Genomic DNA, 20,589 nt, shown 5'->3' with positions numbered 1-20,589 from the left:
GTAGAAACTAGCATAAAGCGTCCGACGTAGGCTATGATTTGTGTGTGTGTGATCGTGTGTCAGTCAATCACAACAGTCTGCACAATCTTTGCAGTCAACGTTACATTGTTTCAATGCCTCGTTTTAATGGCTAGCAGGTCTCAATTACCAATTAGTCCGTGAGCCAGATGGTCGTTACTGAAAAGGTGGCAAAGGTCACTATACCTTTTCTGAAAGCCTGGAATCTCAGCTTTTCAATGATGTATAATGGCCATCTGACAAGAGTAGCTGTTTAGAGTTATCACACATAATGTAAACTAAGGTTGAGAAAATAATATGGCTAATATGGCAAAAAATGTTTTCATGCATAGGCTATCTGGATAATAGGTGAGGATTGTTTAGGAGTCAGTGCAGGCCCTAATCTCTGACTGAAAGTGCACAGAATTTGTGCATTTACACAGCAATGAAATTTTTCACCTATCGCATCTTCACGTTACATTTGATCACGCACAAGGTGTCCCGGTTTTAGTTCAGAGAAATCTGGTCACCCTAGCTTAGCACTAGCATGCTAGCAGCAGCTGAGGACCATTCACAACTGATAAGGTGACCAACGGCTGGAGCTAGTGCACATTAGGTTAGCACTAGCAAGCTAGCAGTGGCCCTTCACCACTGAGAAGATAACCAACAGCAAGAGCGGCTGGGGCTAGCGTGCACGTTAGGCTAGCATTAGCACACTAGCAGACGGCATCATGGATTTCATCATACAAAAGGCTCAGCCGAATCGACTGCAGGGGAAAAATAACCTTGTTTACATTTGACCTTTTATCTACTAGCATGAGACACTGTGGAGGTGGGGGAAAAAGACCGGGTGCTTGTGTCTTCAGTGTGTGTAAGTGTGTGTGTGTGTGTGTGTCATGCTCATGTCGAAGATTAAAAAGAAATGAATGAGTAGGAGGCAAAACCAAACAAAAACCTCACAATCAGGGAGCTGATCTGTGATTGGTGGTTGAGAATGCTGCAGGGAGCTGTTGAAACATGCTACTAAACAGACACACACACACACACACACACTTCCAGAGTCACCTCTTAAGGCCCAGCCACTCAAAATTTTAACAATAACAGTAAAAAGCATACATGTTCTAGCACTTTAACAGTAAGAGTAAAAATCGTTCTAGAACCATTTCCACTCTGCATCACTTCAGAGGGATAGAAGCCTGGAAGTCGGTCGGATTGGGAGCTGCCCGGGCCTCTTTTGACTTGGTTGCCGGGAGAAAATAAGCTTTAGGCGTGCAAATAACATTTTGAGTTAAATGGTTCTCTAATGGTTCTCAAGTCGTTGTTGGGGCAGTTTTTTGCTGAAGAGGAGGGTTTTTTAACGTGATTGGGCAGAAATCGCTCAACCCAATCTGGCAACACTGATCAGAATCCATCACGTTTTAAAAACGAAACATGAATGCGCCTGAAGAACATTCCAGAGTCTTCCCTTATCATTGGTCAGTGTGACCACTCATATCGCTACAGTTACAGTCTTCATAGTTATGGATGGGCCTTTAGACCTTCAACTACACTCACACGCACAAGCGCACACACACACGCACACACCTTGTCCCTTCGTCACTCAAACTCAGGAAGCAGAAGCGAAAGTCTCACTTCCACTTCAAACACAGACATGCTGTGTGTATGTGTGTGTGTGTCTATGATCCGCTGGTTTGTTCCAGCAGAGTGTGAGACTCACTCTTGTGTTCCACCGCAGGAACCACCAGAGTGCTGATGAACAAGTGTTGGGGTCACGGCACACGGTTCTCTTCACACAAGAACACAGCGCGTTCCCACGGTTCTCTTCACACAAGAACACAGCGCGTTCCCAAGGTTCTCTTCACACAGGAACGTAACGTGTTCCCAAGGTTCTCTTCAGACAAGAACACAGCGCGTTCCCAAGGTTCTCTTCACACAAGAACACAGCGCGTTCCCAAGGTTCTCGTCACAAAAGAACCCGACACGTTCCCCAAACACGTTCTACTACCTCTAGCATTTAATGGTGTGAACCAGCTTGACATCTGTTTGTCCTGAGAGGTACACGGTGCCCCTGATCAAATCATTACCAACCACTGATTACACACACACACACACACACACACACACTCGGATATCAGTGCCACAGATATCTAGCGTGTGTGATAAGTGCCCATGGTAAGGGCCATAAAGTGGGCAAGCACTTCGCTGGTGATCTGCCATATTAGTGTGAATTCCTTTACCGACTGTTGCGTAACATACACACACACACACACACACACACACAAACACACTGTTATGTGGCTGGTGAGTGTTTTGGTTGTTTGTGTGTGTGTGTGTGTGTGTGTGTATGTGCACGCACGCATGAATGCTTGCGTGTGTGTGAGTATGGTTAAGTAATCAGGGAATAACTCTATTATGAGATGGTAAGGTTAGTGCTGGTGCACAATGCCATGTGTGTCTGTGGATGCCTGTGTGTGTGCATGTGTGCATGTGTGTGTGTGTGATCTGTTGTCAGCTACATCTGAAGCATATGTGTTGAGATTCGGGTCTGTCGTGGGTGAACGTGTGTGTGTGTGTGTGCGTGTGTGTGTGTGTGTGTGTGTGTGTGTGTGCATACTCACATTCATGTTGCTCGTAGGGTGGGTAGTTGAGCCTCACAGCGATGAGAATGAAGAAGATTAAGAGAGGCCAGATGATCTCGACCAGAAGCTGAAGCTGTGTAAGAAAACACACACACACACACACAGAGACACAGTCAAATGTCAGCATTTTTCGTAGAGTGCTGTCTGTAGAAGACATTAGGCTCTGTCCCATGGGAGCAGAGAAGCTGCTAATAGAGCTCTCAGAGGCTGAGAGCATCCTCCTAACCTACAGCACACACACACACACACACACACACACACACACACACACACACTCTCATTCTCATAAAAAGCAGTCTCGTTTAAATCCTGGCCTGACATCATAACCCTTTTTGCAATTCCATAACATTGTGTGAGTGTGAGTGTGCTTATATGTGAGTGTTAATGCATGAGTGTGTGTGTGTGTGTGTGTTCAAGTAGGCTGTGTGTTGAAGATAAAGGGGGATGGATAGAGAGTCGCAGTGCACGTGTTTGCACACAAGGATGTGCTAGACTGTGTGTGTGTGTGTGTGTGTGTGTGTGTGTGTGTGTGTGTGTGTGTGTGTGTGTGTGTCTTTGTGTGTGTGTATGTGTGTGTGTGCCCCTGCTGTTTCCCTTGCCTGCACTCTCTCTAACCACTCAGCATGGTCGCACTGAACTTGGCAAAGCTTCAGCTCTGTTAGTCCCTAAGCAGCCACCATACCGAGCGCCCCTGCTGTTGCCGGGACCTCTGAGACCGGACACCCTGTTGCTACGGCGCCCTGTTGCTATGAACCCGGTGACTTGTGTTCCGCTCCGCGCGTATTTTATCCCCCTGAAAGAACCCGCACTAAATCTCAGCACAAGACTCAAATCCCCTCTCTGGCCACAGCCAAGCCCATCACGCCACACACCGGGCCTGGCCTCAGAACCACTCACACACCGGGCCGGGCCTCAGAACCACTCACACACCGGGCCTCAGAACCACTCACACACCGGGCCTGGCCTCAGAACCACTCACAACTCAATATTGGCCACACCAGACCTGCTTATAGCAGACCTCTATATAGACCATATAGCAGAACTCAATACGGGCCATATAGCAGAACTCAATCAGGCCTTAGCATGAACCCAGGTGGCCAAACTGTGTGAAGTGGAATAGGCGCTCAGGGCCAGTGTAACAGTAACTCTCTGTGCTTAGAAGGATTCAAAACTCACCCAATAGCTACACTACTTACAACTCATAAGCACTCTGATTTAACATTACACTATACTCAACAAACACTGCTCAACCCCCCCCCCCCCCCACACACACACACACACACACTCAGATTAAACTCAACACTGCTCAACTCACACACACACTCAGATTAAACTCAACACTACTCATCAAAGACACACACACACACACAGACTCAGATTAAACTCAACACTGTTCAACCCACAACCCACTCAACACTACTCATCAAAGACACACACACACACACACACACACACACACACAGAGATTAAACTCAACACTGTTCTTCCCAGACACACACACACACACACACACACACACACACACACACACACACACACAGATTAAACTCAACACTGTTCTTCCCAGACACACACACACACACACACACACTCAGATTTAACTCAACACTGTTCATCCCAGACACACACACACACAGATTAAACTCACACACTATGTCCTACACTAGAGATAAAGTATCTATCTATCTATCTATCACACACACACACACACACACACACACAAGACACTCACACACACACACGACACACACACATGCACACGTTCACCCACGACAGACCCGAATCTCAACACATATACTTCAGATGTAGCTGACAGCAGATCACATACACACACATGCGCACACACATGCGCACACACATGCGCACACACATGCGCACACACACACGCATGCATGCATGCATGCATGCACGCACGTACACACACACACACACACACACACACACACACACACACAGAGAGTGTGACACAGAGAGAGAGAGAGAGAGAGAGTAAACCCATGGGCAATTCAGAAGAAGTTACAGGACACTGACAAAGAGAGAGAGAGAGAGATGTAGGAGCAATTGTGATGCCAATGTAACCCATTAAAGAGCTAAGAAGAAAGAGAGAGGAGATTGAGAGAGTAGAGAAAGAGAGAGAGAGGGGAGAAAGAGGGAGAGGGGAAAGAAAGAGAGAGGCATTGTGGCTTTACAGAGGCCCATTAAACAACACAGACAGGAGAGGAGAGAGAGAGAAGAGAGCAAGAGAGAGAGAGAACTCAGACTGAAGAGAAGAGAAGAGAAGAGAAGAGAGGAGAGGAGAAGAGAGGAGAGGAAAGAAGAGAAGGCGTTAAAGGAGGGAGGGTGGTGTGATCTCTTACCGTCTGTCTCCGTCTGTAGGTGAAGTTCTTCCACAGCAGGAGGCCCAGCTGTGTGGAGATGGACATCTCTCCCCGCTACCTGTGCCGTTCTACACACATGCGCACACACACACACACACACACACACCACACACAGAGACACGGCACCGTGAGCAGAATGCACAGAACACACACACACACACACACACACACACACACACACACACACACACACACACACACGTGCAAACACACTTTCTCAGTGTCCAGCATGAAGCTCAAAGGTAGCCGGACCAAAGAGCAGGAGTCTTTCGGCTCCAGAGAGAGTCCAGCCTTCACAGTTCAGGAGAAAGTTCAGCCTTTACTGTTCGACAATTGGAAGATCAGCCTTAATGTCCAACAGGAAAAGATCAGACTTCTTTGTACAACAGTTGAAAGTTCAGCCTTCACTGTTCAACAATTGAAAGATCAGCCTTCTGTGTTCAGGAGACAGAATCAATTCTTACTATCCCACAAGAGACAGAATCAACTCTTACTATCCCACAGGAGACAGAATCAACTCTTACTATCCCACAGGAGACAGAATCAACTCTTACTATCCCACAGGAGACAGAATCAACTCAGGAGACAGAATCAACTCTTACTATCTTACAGGAGACAGAATCAACTCTTACTATCCTACAGGAGACAGAATCAACTCTTACTATCCTACAGGAGACAGAATCAACTCTAACTATCTTACAGGAGACAGAATCAACTCTTACTATCCCACAGGAGACAGAATCAACTCAGGAGACAGAATCAACTCTTACTATCCTACAGGAGACAGAATCAACTCTTACTATCCTACAGGAGACAGAATCAACTCTAACTATCTTACAGGAGAGGGAGTTCAGCCTTCTATGTCCTACACTAGAGAGATCAGCCTTCGCTGTTCAGGAGAGAGAATAAACTCACGATCCTACAACAGATCCTAAACTCACGATCCTACAACAGAATGAACAAAATTCTTACTGTTCACACACACACAGTTTAAACTCAATACTACTCATCCCAGACACACACACACACACACACACACACACACATACACACACACACACACACACAGAGATTAAACTCAACACAGGTCAGCCAGGAGAAAGAATAAACTCTTACGGTTCTTCAGGAAAAAGATTGCAGTCTTTACCGTCTTTCAGGAGAGTTGACCTGTTACTGTCCTACAGGGGAGAGAGCTGCGCCTTTACTGTCCCTCTGAGCTGCCTGTGTGTGTGTGTGTGAGGGGTGTGAATGGGGGTGTGGGGCTTAGGTTTCCCAGAGTTCCATAGAACAAAGGACAGTTGGGGGACCCACGGGGTGGGGGGGGGCGTCTGTACAGGAGACACTTAGCCAGCCAGCAGCACTTATGAGCCTGGGAGGAAGCACAGGGATGAGTGTGTGTGTGTGTGTGTGTGTGTGTGTGTGTGTGTGTGTGTGTGTGTGTTTGATCAGGGGGCCGAGGGCTGAGAATGTAAATGGGGGTATTCATCCATGTTGCTGGTGATCGAGACTGATGGCTGGCCCGTCACATACCTTTGTTCTGAGTGATCACTGGGGCACTGCTTACAGGTGATTATATCAACACCTCATCAATGTGTGTGTGTGTGTGTGTGTGTGTGTGTGTGTGTGTGTGTGTGTGTGTGTGTGTGTGTGTGTGTGTGTGTGTGTGTGTGTGTGTGGAAGTACATTAGCACTACAAATCAATCACCCAGTTGTAATTTCCTACTTGATCTTACTGATGTAACAGTGCTGAGATTGACCATAACTTCAGTCCCTACACTGACCACAGCAACAGCACAACATTGCCGTCGGTGAGGTTCAGAGAGGCCTCAACTACACACAACGGATCATATGGGGGCCACTGATGACACACACACACACACACACACACACACACACACACACACACACTCAAATCCAGAAGAATATGCGAATTGATGTCCTCAGCAATCTGCGTTTCCTCTTGCGCAACGTGTGGATGCGCGGGCAGAGCTGATATCGGGCTATCTCGCACTATCTCATTCTATATATCCCTAATCACATAAGTGTGTGTGCTCTCAGGTGTGCGGGGATGTGTGCGTCCGCGTGTCGGGTTTTAACGGTGTGGACCGGAATGCATGACGCACTGATTTGTAACCTCTTCAAACTTTGTGATAGCACGCATGACATCCCCGTTATCGTCCGTGAGTTCAGATGATACCCATACCGGCGCCAGAACCGCTGCACGCACCAGCATGCCCGTTCACACCGCTAGCTCTGCCCCGTTCTCTGGAACTGAAGCTTGCCCTCCTTTCCTCGACGAATCACCTCATTTTCTGTGTTCTTTGATGGCAGCTATTCTTGATTTTAACTTCAGTTATGGCCTCTGTCTCACCAGACAAAACAGCACACAATAAAATATCTACCCTGCCTGCACGAGCAAGCTGTGTAAAGTGACTCTTAACCAGCCCAAATTCTCAAGAGTTTACTGTAACAAAAAGTACAGTATGACAAAGGCGTAGGCTTACGGCTCGGCGGTCGAGTGATCCTTAGCTACGGGATGCTTGCGGAAGACTATTCCTTCACCAAACGATTCCTTTCTAAATTAGCAACCACCAAACATACAGCTCTATGTCTTATATCTTGATATACGTCTACATGTGTGTGTGAAAATCAGAAAACATATCTGTTCACGAGCGAGTAACTCTTTCAACAGGCATTCCAAGTAAAGAAACACCTTTGGAAAACACGTTGGAAACGATACATTTCGGAGAATGTTAAACTTCTGTTCCAAAAAAGAATGAATGAAAATAAAATAAGGCATACACACCTTCGGCACACGCTGTCTCCGTTTAGATCTCTCGGTCTTATTTCCTTCAGGGGGAGAAAGCAGACGGCTCACTCTGGCTCTCGCGCACCCCGTCCCGGTGATTCCTTTAAACTTTCGAGAAGAAGCAGCATCCCCCTCACGGAGGCTCTTTATAGTCGTGCGCGTCTGCGTGCGACGGCGCGAGGTTACTCACGGTCACTGGGGTACAGATTCATCGGTGGGAACACGTGCTCCTTCAAAACAGCACAGTAAAACGGGCGACACCTCTGGCCACATCGCTGCCCGCCACATCTGGAATTAACTAGCAATAATTGAAAACCCTTAATGATGCTACATTCTTACCGAGCACAGAAACAAGTAGGAGTTTGGAAAACATAACCACAAACAACAACAGATTCTATCCTTTAGTACGAGTACTGGTGCAGTAGTAACTCCTGAATGCTTGAATGTTTTTCATCACTCATGTTTTTGTAACTTTGTGTGTTGATCATGTATGTGTATGTGTGTGTGTGTGTGTGTGTGTGTGGGGGGGGGGGGGGGGGGGGGGTCATATGTGGACTATTTAATGGCTGTAGAAGATTTATGTCATGTGGACATGCAATACACACTCTCACACACACACACACACACACACACACACACACACACACACACCACACCTGCCTGCACAATACCCTCATACTACACATGCACACTCCCATAGTGCCAAGTACAGAGGTATGGCACACAGGTCGGACTCTTGCTGAACACATGTTGCTTTCTGCTCATCTGAGGTGAAAGGTCATCAGACCGCTTAACGGGGTGATTGGTCACTTCATTTCAGGAGGCTCGGTGATTGGATTATCCTCTTGTGGGGGGTTTTAGCTCCGAGCTGCATCCCCTTCAGGCAGAACACAAAGTTGTGTGTGTGTGTGTGTGTGTGTGTGTGTGTGTGTGTGTGAGTGATCTTCCTCAGGGTCAGCAGCTTATCTCCTGTGGCTGAGGAAGTCGTTCCACCCGGGGCCCCCACCTCTGATACTCTCACTGGCCCCTGATCAGATCTGTGGGACGACGGCTCTGATACTCTCACTGGCCCCTGATCAGATCTGTGGGACGACGGCACTGTGATCACAAAGACTGGACTCACCTCCTGGAATAAGTACATCATGAAACACACATGACATCTTGTGCCCCCCCCCCCCCCCCCAACACATACACACACACCATAACCCTCGTTTGATCACTCTCAGGCCTGGACAGAGAGAGCGCAGTGGAGAGAGAGGGACCATTTGTGTGTATAATGTATATGCATGTGTGTGTGTGTGAGAGAGAGAGAGAGAGAGAGAGAGAGCGAGAGACCCGATTGTGTGTATATACGTGTGTGTGTGTGTGTGTGTGTGTGTGTGTGTGTGTGTGTGTGTGTGTGTATTTGTGTGTGAGAGAAAGAGAAAGAGGGAGAGTGTGTTTGTGTGAGGGAGAGTGTGTGTGTGTGTGTGTGTGTGTGTGTGTGAGAGAGAGAGAGAAAGAGAGAGAGAGAGAGATGGAGAGAGATAGTTTGTCTGGGAATGTGTCCCACATGGTATCCTTTATGGCTGGCAGCGCTGGGACCCATCGCCATCACTGCACAGTTGCCCTTTGAAGAAAGACAAGCAACAAGGAAATGCCTTCTGGGACTAGTAGTTCCTGCCCCTCAACAAAGAACTACATTACAGCACTCCAGTTGATCTGACGTACTCTGAGTGCTGATGATATGACTCACACTATAGAGCATCCTCTTCCAGTAACAGGTTCCTGTCTTGCAACCCACTAGCACCACTAACATTTATTATCACAAAACCAATATTCACACATGAGGTTAAATGCTCTAAAATACACAACAAATACATACAACGTTTAAACTATAAACTATTATACAAAATACCATATATTTCATTAGTGAGAACATGTCACTGAGTTCCTGAGTAATCTCATGATGTTCTCAGACTACTTGGAGGAAGTGGACGTCTTTAGTGGACGCTGTCTTTAGGAGGAAGTGATCGTCTTTAGCGGACGCTGTCTGTAGGGGGTGGTGGTGTCTTGACTGTCTGTCTGTTGATCCTGCATCCCTCTCTCCCTCCCTCACTCTCTCCATCCTTTTCTCTCTTTCTCTCCTTCCCTCTCTCTCTCTCTCTTTCTCTCTCTTTCTCTCCCTCTCTCTCTAGCTCTATTTGTCACCCCACTCTGGACCAAACAAACAACATGAAACAAATTGAGTTGAGCAGACAGACAGATAAACAGACAGACAGACAGACAGACAGACAGACAGACAGACAGACAGACAGGAGACTGGACTGGACTGGAGACAGACAGATAAACAGGCAGACAGAGAGACAAACTGACAGAGAGACAGACAGGCAGACAGGCAGGCAGGCAGACAGGCAGACAGGCAGGGAGACAGGCTGAATGAGAAGTGACAGTTGAGTGGTTGTTCAGCACTCTGACCCTGACTGGACTGTGGTGCATGTCATGTGGGCATTTGGGCTGAAGGTCGCCACTCTGTAGCACCATCATCAGTTTAGCTGCTCATGACATCACAAACAGGAGGTGATGCAATGCTGGGGAGTCTCTGTTCTCTTACCAGCTAAACACACATATTTTTTTACTGGACTCTGGGTATCATACTCACTACCATACACACAGCCACAGATACACACACTCACACATATACACACTGACCAGGAAACACAGTCACAGATACACATACTCACACACAGCAAACACACTCACCAGGATACACAGTCACAGATACACACAATCACACAGCATACACACTCACCAACATTCACACAGTCACAGATACACACACTCACACACACAGCACACACACTCTCCAGCATACACACAGTCACAGATACACACACTCATACACAGCATACACACTCAACAGGACACAGTCACGTAAACCAGTCAACACAAAAGACAGCACTTCAATCTCACAGTTACAACATTGCTATTAATACTATATAATTTCACTAAACTGCCCTGCAATATATTTATATTCAATCTTAAACCTCATTCTATAATAATATTGCACTATTCCCACCCTCTTTTGTATATTATCTGGCTTGTGTTGTGTTTATTCTTATACGTTGTCTTATTCTCCTGCCCTTCATTCTGTTCTCACTGTTCTGTTTTTTATTATTTTATGTTTATTTGTTTGAGTGTTTGAGAGCAAAGTTAGTCACAGTCAGATTCCTTGCTTGTTTACAAGTTGAGGGCTGAGGGGGGGCATTAAGGACTAAAGGGGCTGAGGGTGGCAGTTAAGGGCTGATGGGGGCAGTTGAGAGCTGATGGGGGCAGTTAGGGGTAGAGAAGGACAGTTAGGGACTGACAGGCTAGAGAGGGGTAGTTAAGGACTGAGTGGGGCACTGGGGTAGTTTGGGGATTGGAGGGGCAGACAGGGGTAGAGGAGGGAAGTTATGGGGTGAGAGAGTGTTTACGGAAATGCATCTAATGGGAAACCACTGACTTTTGGAGAAGCAGCTCTGAGGGGATGTGGTACATACCAAGGACAGCGGAACACAGGCACACACACACACACGCACGCACACACACACACATGTGTTCCACATGCATACACACATGCATGCACGCACACACACACACACACACACACATACACACACACACTCACACACACACATAAGTGTTCCACATGCACACACTCACACACATCATATACTGTACATGCACGTATGCACACACAGAAACACATGGTCTCTCTCTCTCTCTCTCTCTCTCACACACACACACACACACACACACACACACATAGATACAGTGGAGAAAATAAGTATTGAAAGTGTTGAACAAGTCAGCATTTTTTTCAGTAAGACACCAATGAGGCTATTTGCATGATGTTTTCACTAGACATGAGTATTAACCCATCTTAAAAATCCAAACATTAAAGTCCATAAATAGAGTTATGTGTGATGAAGTAGAATGGCACAGGACAAGAGTACTGATCACGCCCACTGAAATGTCTTACAGTAAGTGCTTTGTGAAAAGCCTTTATTTGAACCGACAGCTTCAAGGCATTTCCTGTGTAACAAAACTAATCAGCAGGCATCTGAATGTCTGGTTATCATTTCGGCTACCCTCCAATGAAATGCAAATGGACTAGCATGAACCAGGCACACGGGTGATGGGCATGAAACAGCCATACTCTAGTGATGGGCATGAACCAGGGCATGAACCAGGCACACTAGTGATGGACTGCAGTCACGGGCGGACTGGCAGACTGGCAGCCTGTGCGTTCAGGAAAAGTCCAGTGGCGTGCCTGGCTCAGTGCCTAATGGCTAAATCATGCAGCCAACAGCCAGAGATAAAACACATCAGTCAGAACATTATATTTCACATGATTATAGTCAGATCGCATCAGCCAGGGATAAAACATGTCAGTCAGAACATTATATTTCACAATAGTCAGAGCACTGAGATTCAGGAGGATGACCCAGTGCAAGACGAGTACTGTGTACGGTGCTCACACACACACCAACCAAAAGGTTCTTGAGAACTCTAATGATCAGTTTCTTGAGAACTTTATTCATCCAAGTGGAACACATGGAACTTGGTAGGATTAGGACTAACCTTGGTAGGATTGTTATATTTGCTGGAGAAAGTGTGCATGCTATTTCTTATCAACTGTGGAAAAAAGTAACTATAAAGCACATGGGTTTGCTAACAAGCTAGTGAAACGGTTAGCATAAGTTCAACAGAACAATGTGGATGTTACAAGGTAAGAAACACGATTTCCTGTTTCTCACTTCTCTTACCTGGACAGTAAGTTCCAATGTTGCAAGGTTGGCCTTGGGACGCTAGGGGCGCCGGGGAATGTCATCATTGTCATCAGATCATTTAATCATCCAAATTATTTCAAAACGGGTTTATTGAGTTGAAATAGTTGCCAAGTTCCGGGCTAGCTAAGTGCTATCAAAGTTGCACCGCGCGCCAGAGCCAGTGAGTGCACGCATTGAAACGTGAGAGGTATGAATCAACTCGTCTTAGTTAAGGGAATAACGTAGTTTAATATGACAAAACAGTGAAGTGTTCCTTTAACTCCCGGATCTCCTTATATGGGCAAAGATGGCAGCTTTGGTTCTTTTATGTAAGCGAACTTCAGAGATCTATTGAGTTGAGTACTGTCTCTTGCCAGTGCACATAGAAAGAAACATCATCAACAATCCCTCTCACGTGGTGCGAATCCTACTCGCATGTTCTCCACATAATGTCCATCTGAAATACTAGGATGGGAGTAGCGGAAGAGCTGCCTAATTTCAGAGTTCCAAATGCCGGGATATGTTGTTCAGATACACGATCCTATGTCTTAAGGACTTGCACACCTATGTCTGAAAGCAGCTACACACACACACACACACACACACACACACACACAGATCATGCAGACTTACACCTATGTCTGAATGAAGCTTGAGTGTGTTGAAGAGCTTTGGTGAATATTTATGCATGAGTGTGTGTATGAAAGTTTATACTTGTATGATCATGTTCACAGGTGAAGTAGGTCATACAAGATCTGAGTCCTGGGGGGAATGCCACACACAGACACACACACACACACACACACACACAGACACACACACACACACACACACACACAGACACACACACACACACACACACACACACACACACACACACACACACACACACACACACACACACACACACAGAGAGAGACACACACAGACAGACACGACCAAACACAACACAACACTCACACAACAAAACACACAACACAACACATCAACACAACACAACACAACACAACACAACACAACACAACACAGCACAGCACAGCACAGCACAGCACAGCACAGCACAGCACAGCACAACACAGCACAGCACAGCACAACACAACACAACACAACACAACACAACACAACACAACACAACACAACACAACACAACGCAGCACAACACCACACACACACAACAAAACACACAACACAACACGCCATAAAATGTTATGATCGTTTTCTAATACTATACAAGCATACAAACAAAAACGAAGAAATTATACAGATACTCATTGTACGCTCTGTCTCTCTCACACACCCATACTCACACACTCATGGACCACACACACACACACACACACACACACACACACACACACACACACACACACACCCATACTCACACACACACACACACACACACACACACACACACACACACACACACACACACACACACACACACACACACACACACACACACACACACAGAGACACACACAGACAGACACAACCAAACACAACACAACACAACACAACACAACACAACACAACGCAGCACAACACCACACACACACAACAAAACACACAACACAACACGCCATAAAATGTTATGATCGTTTTCTAATACTATACAAGCATACAAACAAAAACGAAGAAATTATACAGATACTCATTGTACGCTCTGTCTCTCTCACACACCCATACTCACACACTCATGGACCACACACACACACACACACACACACACACACACCCATACTCACACACACACACACACACACACACACACACACACACATCACACACACACACACACACACACACACACACACACACAGAGACACACACAGACAGACACAACCAAACACAACACAACACTCACACAACAAAACACACAACACAGCACAACACATCGACACAACACATCAACACAAGACAACACAACACAACACAACACAACACAACACAACACAACACAACACAGCACAGCACAGCACAGCACAGCACAACACAGCACAACACAGCACAACACAACACAACACAACACAACACAACACAACACAACACAATACAATACAACACAGCACAACACCACACACACAACAAAACACACAACACAACACAACACAACACAACACGCCATAAAATGTTATGATCGTTTTCTAATACTATACAAGCATACAAACAAAAACAAAGAAATTATACAGATACTCATTGTACGCTCTGTCTCTCTCACACACCCATACTCACACACTCATGGACCACACACACACACACACACACACACACACACACACACACACACACACACACACACACACACACACACACACACACACGCACACTCTCTCATGTGGAGTCCAGTGGAGTCTGACCTGCCAGCCCCTCACTCCTCATTCTGCAGACAGTGAACTTTGACCTCCTGGAATCAACATTTTTTTGAAATCCAGGAACTTGAATCCGAACCTGTGATGTCATTGGTACCCGTAATACACAACCAAACAAACAGCTCATGTGCTGTCTGAGGCACACACACATACCGTGATAAATTCAGGAGTTTCCAGATGTACACTATGCAAAACACACACATACACACACAGACAAGGACAGGTAAAACTTCACGTTGACCGTGCGAATGGTTTTGACAAAGCTACACTCAACCCTGTTGATGGAGTTATAACAGGATCACTCTACTTTACACACACACGCACACACACACACACACACATCAGGAAGGCTCGTCTGTGCTGTGGGCAGCTGTGTGAGATCAGTGTGATCACATCCAGGTGTGTCAGCAGCACTCATGACTGCTCTGGCGCCCCCCTCAGGTGAACAGCAGTATTGCTCTCAGCACATAATGGCCCGCTTGCATCACCTGACCCATGGAGTCCAGTGGAGTCTGACCTACTAGTCCCACACACACGCACACACACACACACACACACACACACACACACACACACACACACACACACACACACACACACACACACACACTCACTGAGGAGTCCAGTGGACCCGCCAGCCCCTCACTCCTCGCTCTGCAGACAGTGAACGTTGACCTCCTGGAATCAGAATTTTTTTTAAATCCAGGAATTTGAATCCGAGCCTGTGATGTCATCGGCCCGTAATACACAACCAAACAAACAGCTCATGTACTGTCTGAGGCACACACACATACCGTGATAAATTCAGGAGTTTCCAGATGTACACTATGCAAAACACACACACCCACCCATACACACACACACACACACACACACACACACACACACACACACACACACACACACACACACACACACACACACACAATGCTTCATGCGGACGATACCAATGGTTTTGACAAAGCTACTACACTCAACCCTGTTGATGGAGTTATATCAGAATCACTCTACTCTACACACACACACACACACACACACACACACACACACAATCTGTATCAGCAAATGTGTGAGGTCAGCAGTGCATGTGTAGAAGTGTGACTCTTGTACAGAGTGTGTCCTGTCAGAGCTGCCCTCTGTGCTGAGCCTGTGGAGCTCCTCAGTGTTTCATATGCATCAGCAGCATGACCCACTGACCAGCTCTTGGCTTGAGTCACCTCTGACCTCCAAGACAGGCCGAGCGCTCCACTGCCCTCTCCTGGTGAAGGAAGGAACTGACCAGGTTTTTGGGTCATACTTTGTACAACAGCAAGACGCATGCAGTGCAGATGTATTAAAGACCAACATGTGGATAGCTCAAAATGTAATTACGCAAATTAAGATTGACCAATCAGATCATCTGGATGTGCTAAGATAAGTGTGGAAGCTGCCAGAATATTCCTGCCAGCACATTTTGTTTTATATTTTATATTACAAAGAATGGACACGGAAGAGAGTTCCTCCATAAATGGCATGACACTGACATAACAGCTACATGTACTCATTGAGCAGACGCTTTTATCCAAAGATACTCACATCAAGAGAATAACATTCAAGCTACAGCATGGAGGAGCCCTCAGCTAGGAGTTACTGCATCTACGAATGCTAGCACTAGACATTATCTAGTTACTGCATCTAGCAATGCTAGCACTAGACATTATCTAGTTACTGCGTCTACCTAGTTACTGCGTCTGGCAATACTAGCACTAGACATTATCTAGTTACTGCATCTGGCAATACTAGCACTAGACATTATCTAGTTACTGCATCTGGCAATACTAGCACTAGACATTATCTAGTTACTGCATCTGGCAATACTAGCACTAGACATTATCTAGTTACTGCATCTGGCAATACTAGCACTAGACATTATCTAGTTACTGCATCTAGCAATGCTAGCACTAGAGGACAGGAGTGCACACATTATACGTGCAAAGTGTGGCAGGAGGAGAAAGTGAAGGAGGTAAAGGAAGGAAGAGAGGTGGATGAAGGAGGTAGAGAAGAGAGAGGTATGAAGGAGGTATAGAAAAGAGGAGGAGGGATGAAGGAGGTAGGGTAGAGAAGAGAGAGAAGAAAGGGGGATGAAGGAGGTAGAGGAAAGAAGAGAGAAGAGAGGGAGATGAAGGGGGTAGAGGAGAGAAGAGAGGGGGATGAAGGAGGTAGAGAAGAGAGGGAAGTGGCAGGTTGTTCAACCATCAGGGGCCCACAGATTGAAATAGTCTGGATTGCCGTGGGTGTGGAGGCTGCAGTTTCAAACGACGTTCCTTAAAATCTTCATATCCCGGAAAGGCTTGTGGAAAGGACAGGTTTGTTTGGCTTTAACTCTAAATTTGAACTTCGGTGGCAAATTTGCAGAAGTAGTCTTTAAATTGTTCATTTGATCATTCTGCTAAATTGTGCTAGCATCAGAGAAAGTAGAAGTCATACTGTATACTCTTTCTACTATTTACTATTTACCTACTCTACCTGCCTCTAGTTAGGATGAGCTGATTTACTAAATTACTTATTTTCTGAACATAGGATGTCCACCACTGGCTAGCACCTACTAACAGAATCTGCCAACACACACAATCACAATCGTTCTGTAATGGTTTTTATTGAGTACGACAGCCTTCCCAATGCTTGTCTTATAATGTCTTAACACAATTATAACACGGACTTCAACAACATGCAAACGCACTCCGCAAGCACACTCTGCGTGTGTGTTAACCATCTCAATAACAGTCTCCAAGATGGGAGCTCACTCCCACCAGCGTGTGTGTGCGTGTGTATAGGGGGTGGTCATTATGGGAGGAGTGTTTTCTAATGTCTGCATGTGAACGTATGTAAGTGGGAGAGTGAATGTGTGTGTATGTGTGTGTGTGTGTGTGTGTGTGTATATCTGTGTGTGTGTGTCTAGTCTCTCTGCAGGTCCTTGATGCTGCGTAGCGAGGCGGCGCAGCTTTGGATGAGCTGGCAGAGCTGCACGCTGGCCTCCACGGAGGGCGTCTGGTCCAGCAGACTGGAGGCCCACGCCAGCTTCCCCAGCAGCGCCGTCTCCGCCTCCCCCAGAGCCTGCTGCAGCTCCGCGGCCGCCGCCACCGCCGCCAGGGGACGCCCTGGAGTCGCACCCCCGCCCGGGGACACCGCGGCCGGGTCAAGGGGCGCAGCAGCGCTGGGGCGTGGGGTGGGGGGCAGGACGGGGGCGGGGGCAGGAGCAGGGCTGGCGGTGGTGATGGAGATGGAGGAGGAGGAGGAGGAGGAGGAGGGCCAGCCGGCGGAGGCTCCGGCGGGGGCTCTGAGTCCGGACGCGGCCCCCTCGCAGTGCTCCGGTCTGGGCAGCGTGCGGATGGGCCGGGGGGTGCCGCTGGAGGGGCAGGGGCCGGCTTCGCCGTTGGACTGCGGCTGGCTCGCCAACTGACGCTCACGCACCTGGGAGAGGGCCGCCTGTGCGTTCAGGGCTGCGGAGAGAGGACACACACACACCTGAGGGTGCTGCTACAATCTCACACACACACCTGAGAGTGCTGCTAACATCTCTCTCTCACACACACACACACACACACCTGAGAGTGCTGCTAAAATCACACACACACATGTAGCAACACATGCACACAATAAGTAGACACATACACTTACACACACACACACACAAAGCCCTTTCAGACATAATGTGTAAAGCCGGAGGTTAAACAGAGGTTACACGGTTGGCCCTTGCATGTTCAGCAGTGTGGAGGGCACACACACAAACACACACACACACACACACCTGGGTTGTCTTTATCAACGTCCGAGTCCAGCTCCTGGCAGGCCACGCAGTAGAGGTTTTTCTGTCGGTCCTCCAGGAGAATTGTCTGATAGACAAAAGCCCAAGACAATTACACACAATAAAGACAATTACACACTACAGGTACTAGTCCCTGCGCACGCACACACACACACACACACACACACACACACACACACACACACACACACACACACACACACACACACACACACACACACACACACACACACACACACACACACACACACACACACACACACACACACACACACAATAAGCCCTCTGACTGTCCCAGTCTTCAGTAGTGAGATGATGCTAGAACAGAGTTCATGCCTGATTGAAAAACAAAAGTCAGTCATGTAGCTGCTGACGTTGGTCTGATAACACGTGTTATCTATATTCTCCATGTGCAGGATCAAATGTAAGCAAGTCACACATAACGGTCCTCCCGATAAAACTCCCCGACAACTTTATCACGTCCCGCCCGGCACAGTGCGGGCCAGCCTGGACACACACTCACCGCGCAGTGCTGGCAGCAGTCGCCCAGCATCTTGTAGCCCTTCAGCAGATAGCCGCCCATCAGCTTGCTGATCTTGTCCTGCCGTTCGCGCTGCGCCTCGAGCACCTTCATCTCGGCCTCCGTCGGCGGCTCCCAGTCGTAGTCGTCATCTGTCAAAGAGCAGCCGAGGAACGTTAACGCAGCTTGGGCTGGCGTAGTGCAGCGACGCACAAGCAACTTGGACTAAAGGCTCTAGTTTCATATAACAAGTAGGACCGGATATGGTTAAACAAACGTTTCATTATTTTAAATATTTGGTTAAGTTTATGTTAGCCCTACTCATAACTAGGAGTGAAACAACTAGAAGGCTAACATAACACTAACTGACGTCTGGGATCATCAATTCAACCGCTAAGCGACAATCCTATAAATAGTTTGCCCTTCCACACAGAACAGACCATTAACTTAATATAAACTTGCAGCATGGAGTCTTTTCAATTGACACACGCTTAAAACCACAACCTGGGAGAACTTTGAAAACAACAGTTGATTTACATCCTACCTCCGTTCAGTGCCATGCTGATCACTTATCTCTACTAGCCTCTAGCAGCCAGACGGACCTCACGCTTCCTGCCAATTCTTTTGTGGTGGGTCCTCAGATACCATTTAATGCAGCAAGAGACCTAGCGCCATCTGCAGGGCGGGAGTATGAGTAGCCCTGTGCAGCACCCACTACGCATAGTAGCCTAAATGTACGTTTGTTATCTTGTTAAATTGTCCCTCACAGTATCAGTAAACTAACGCACAAATAAACGCAATAAACCCTACATGAAATAGTTATGTCTTAAAAATACATTAAACGAACAACATATGTGTAGTCTCCTGCTTGGTTGATTAAAAAAGAAAAAGAAAAAAGCCAAAAGGAGGCTATCAGTCCTTCTAAAACAAGACTGGGCGCCGCCAAGACCAGTCAATTTCTGCCCTCCTGCCCCCCATGCTGACATGGGTTAGAGATGAGCAATGATGGACAGAATGTCCAGTTTAATGCTGCTGTCAATCACATACACACACAGAGAGAGAGAGAGAGAGAGAGAGAGAGAGAGAGATTCACAGCCTTGAGACACACACACACACAGAGAGAGAGAGAGAGAGAGAGAGAGAGGTTCACGGCCTTGAGACACACACACCCACACACACAGACACACACACACACACACTGTCCATTCCTCGCACGCTCACTCTCTCCCTGGTACAACAGCTAACAATGGAACAATACTTCTCTGTTTGTGCGCGCGCT

The 20,589-nt window shown here is 47.0% G+C and overlaps 2 protein-coding genes across 2 annotated transcripts in view; both read right to left on the bottom strand.

The window, feature by feature from the left end:
* Positions 1-7,928, bottom strand: part of LOC134095338 (phospholipid-transporting ATPase ABCA1-like) — a 39,507-nt gene extending 31,579 nt beyond the window's left edge. Inside the window, exons 1-3 of the mRNA XM_062548793.1 lie at positions 7,821-7,928; positions 4,994-5,082; positions 2,616-2,709 (exon numbers count right to left, since the gene is read on the bottom strand). Coding sequence (XP_062404777.1) covers positions 2,616-2,709; positions 4,994-5,059 — 160 coding nt within the window. The 5' untranslated portion in view covers positions 5,060-5,082; positions 7,821-7,928. The remainder of the gene's footprint in view (positions 1-2,615; positions 2,710-4,993; positions 5,083-7,820) is intronic.
* Positions 7,929-17,604: 9,676 nt separating this feature from the next.
* znrd2 (zinc ribbon domain containing 2) lies at positions 17,605-20,016 on the bottom strand. The gene is made up of 4 exons (XM_062548819.1): positions 19,855-20,016; positions 19,314-19,462; positions 18,773-18,857; positions 17,605-18,464 (listed from the first exon to the last, which is right to left on the bottom strand). The coding sequence occupies exons 1-4, from the start codon at positions 19,868-19,870 to the stop codon at positions 17,920-17,922; spliced, it is 795 nt and encodes a 264-aa protein (XP_062404803.1). The 5' UTR covers positions 19,871-20,016; the 3' UTR covers positions 17,605-17,919.
* Positions 20,017-20,589: the final 573 nt, after the last annotated feature.

This window comes from Sardina pilchardus, chromosome 11 (assembly GCF_963854185.1).
Source record: "Sardina pilchardus chromosome 11, fSarPil1.1, whole genome shotgun sequence".
In the NCBI taxonomy this organism is placed as follows: domain Eukaryota; kingdom Metazoa; phylum Chordata; class Actinopteri; order Clupeiformes; family Clupeidae; genus Sardina; species Sardina pilchardus.
Note: the sequence above shows the minus strand (reverse complement) of the source record. Positions and strands in the feature narration are given on the sequence as shown.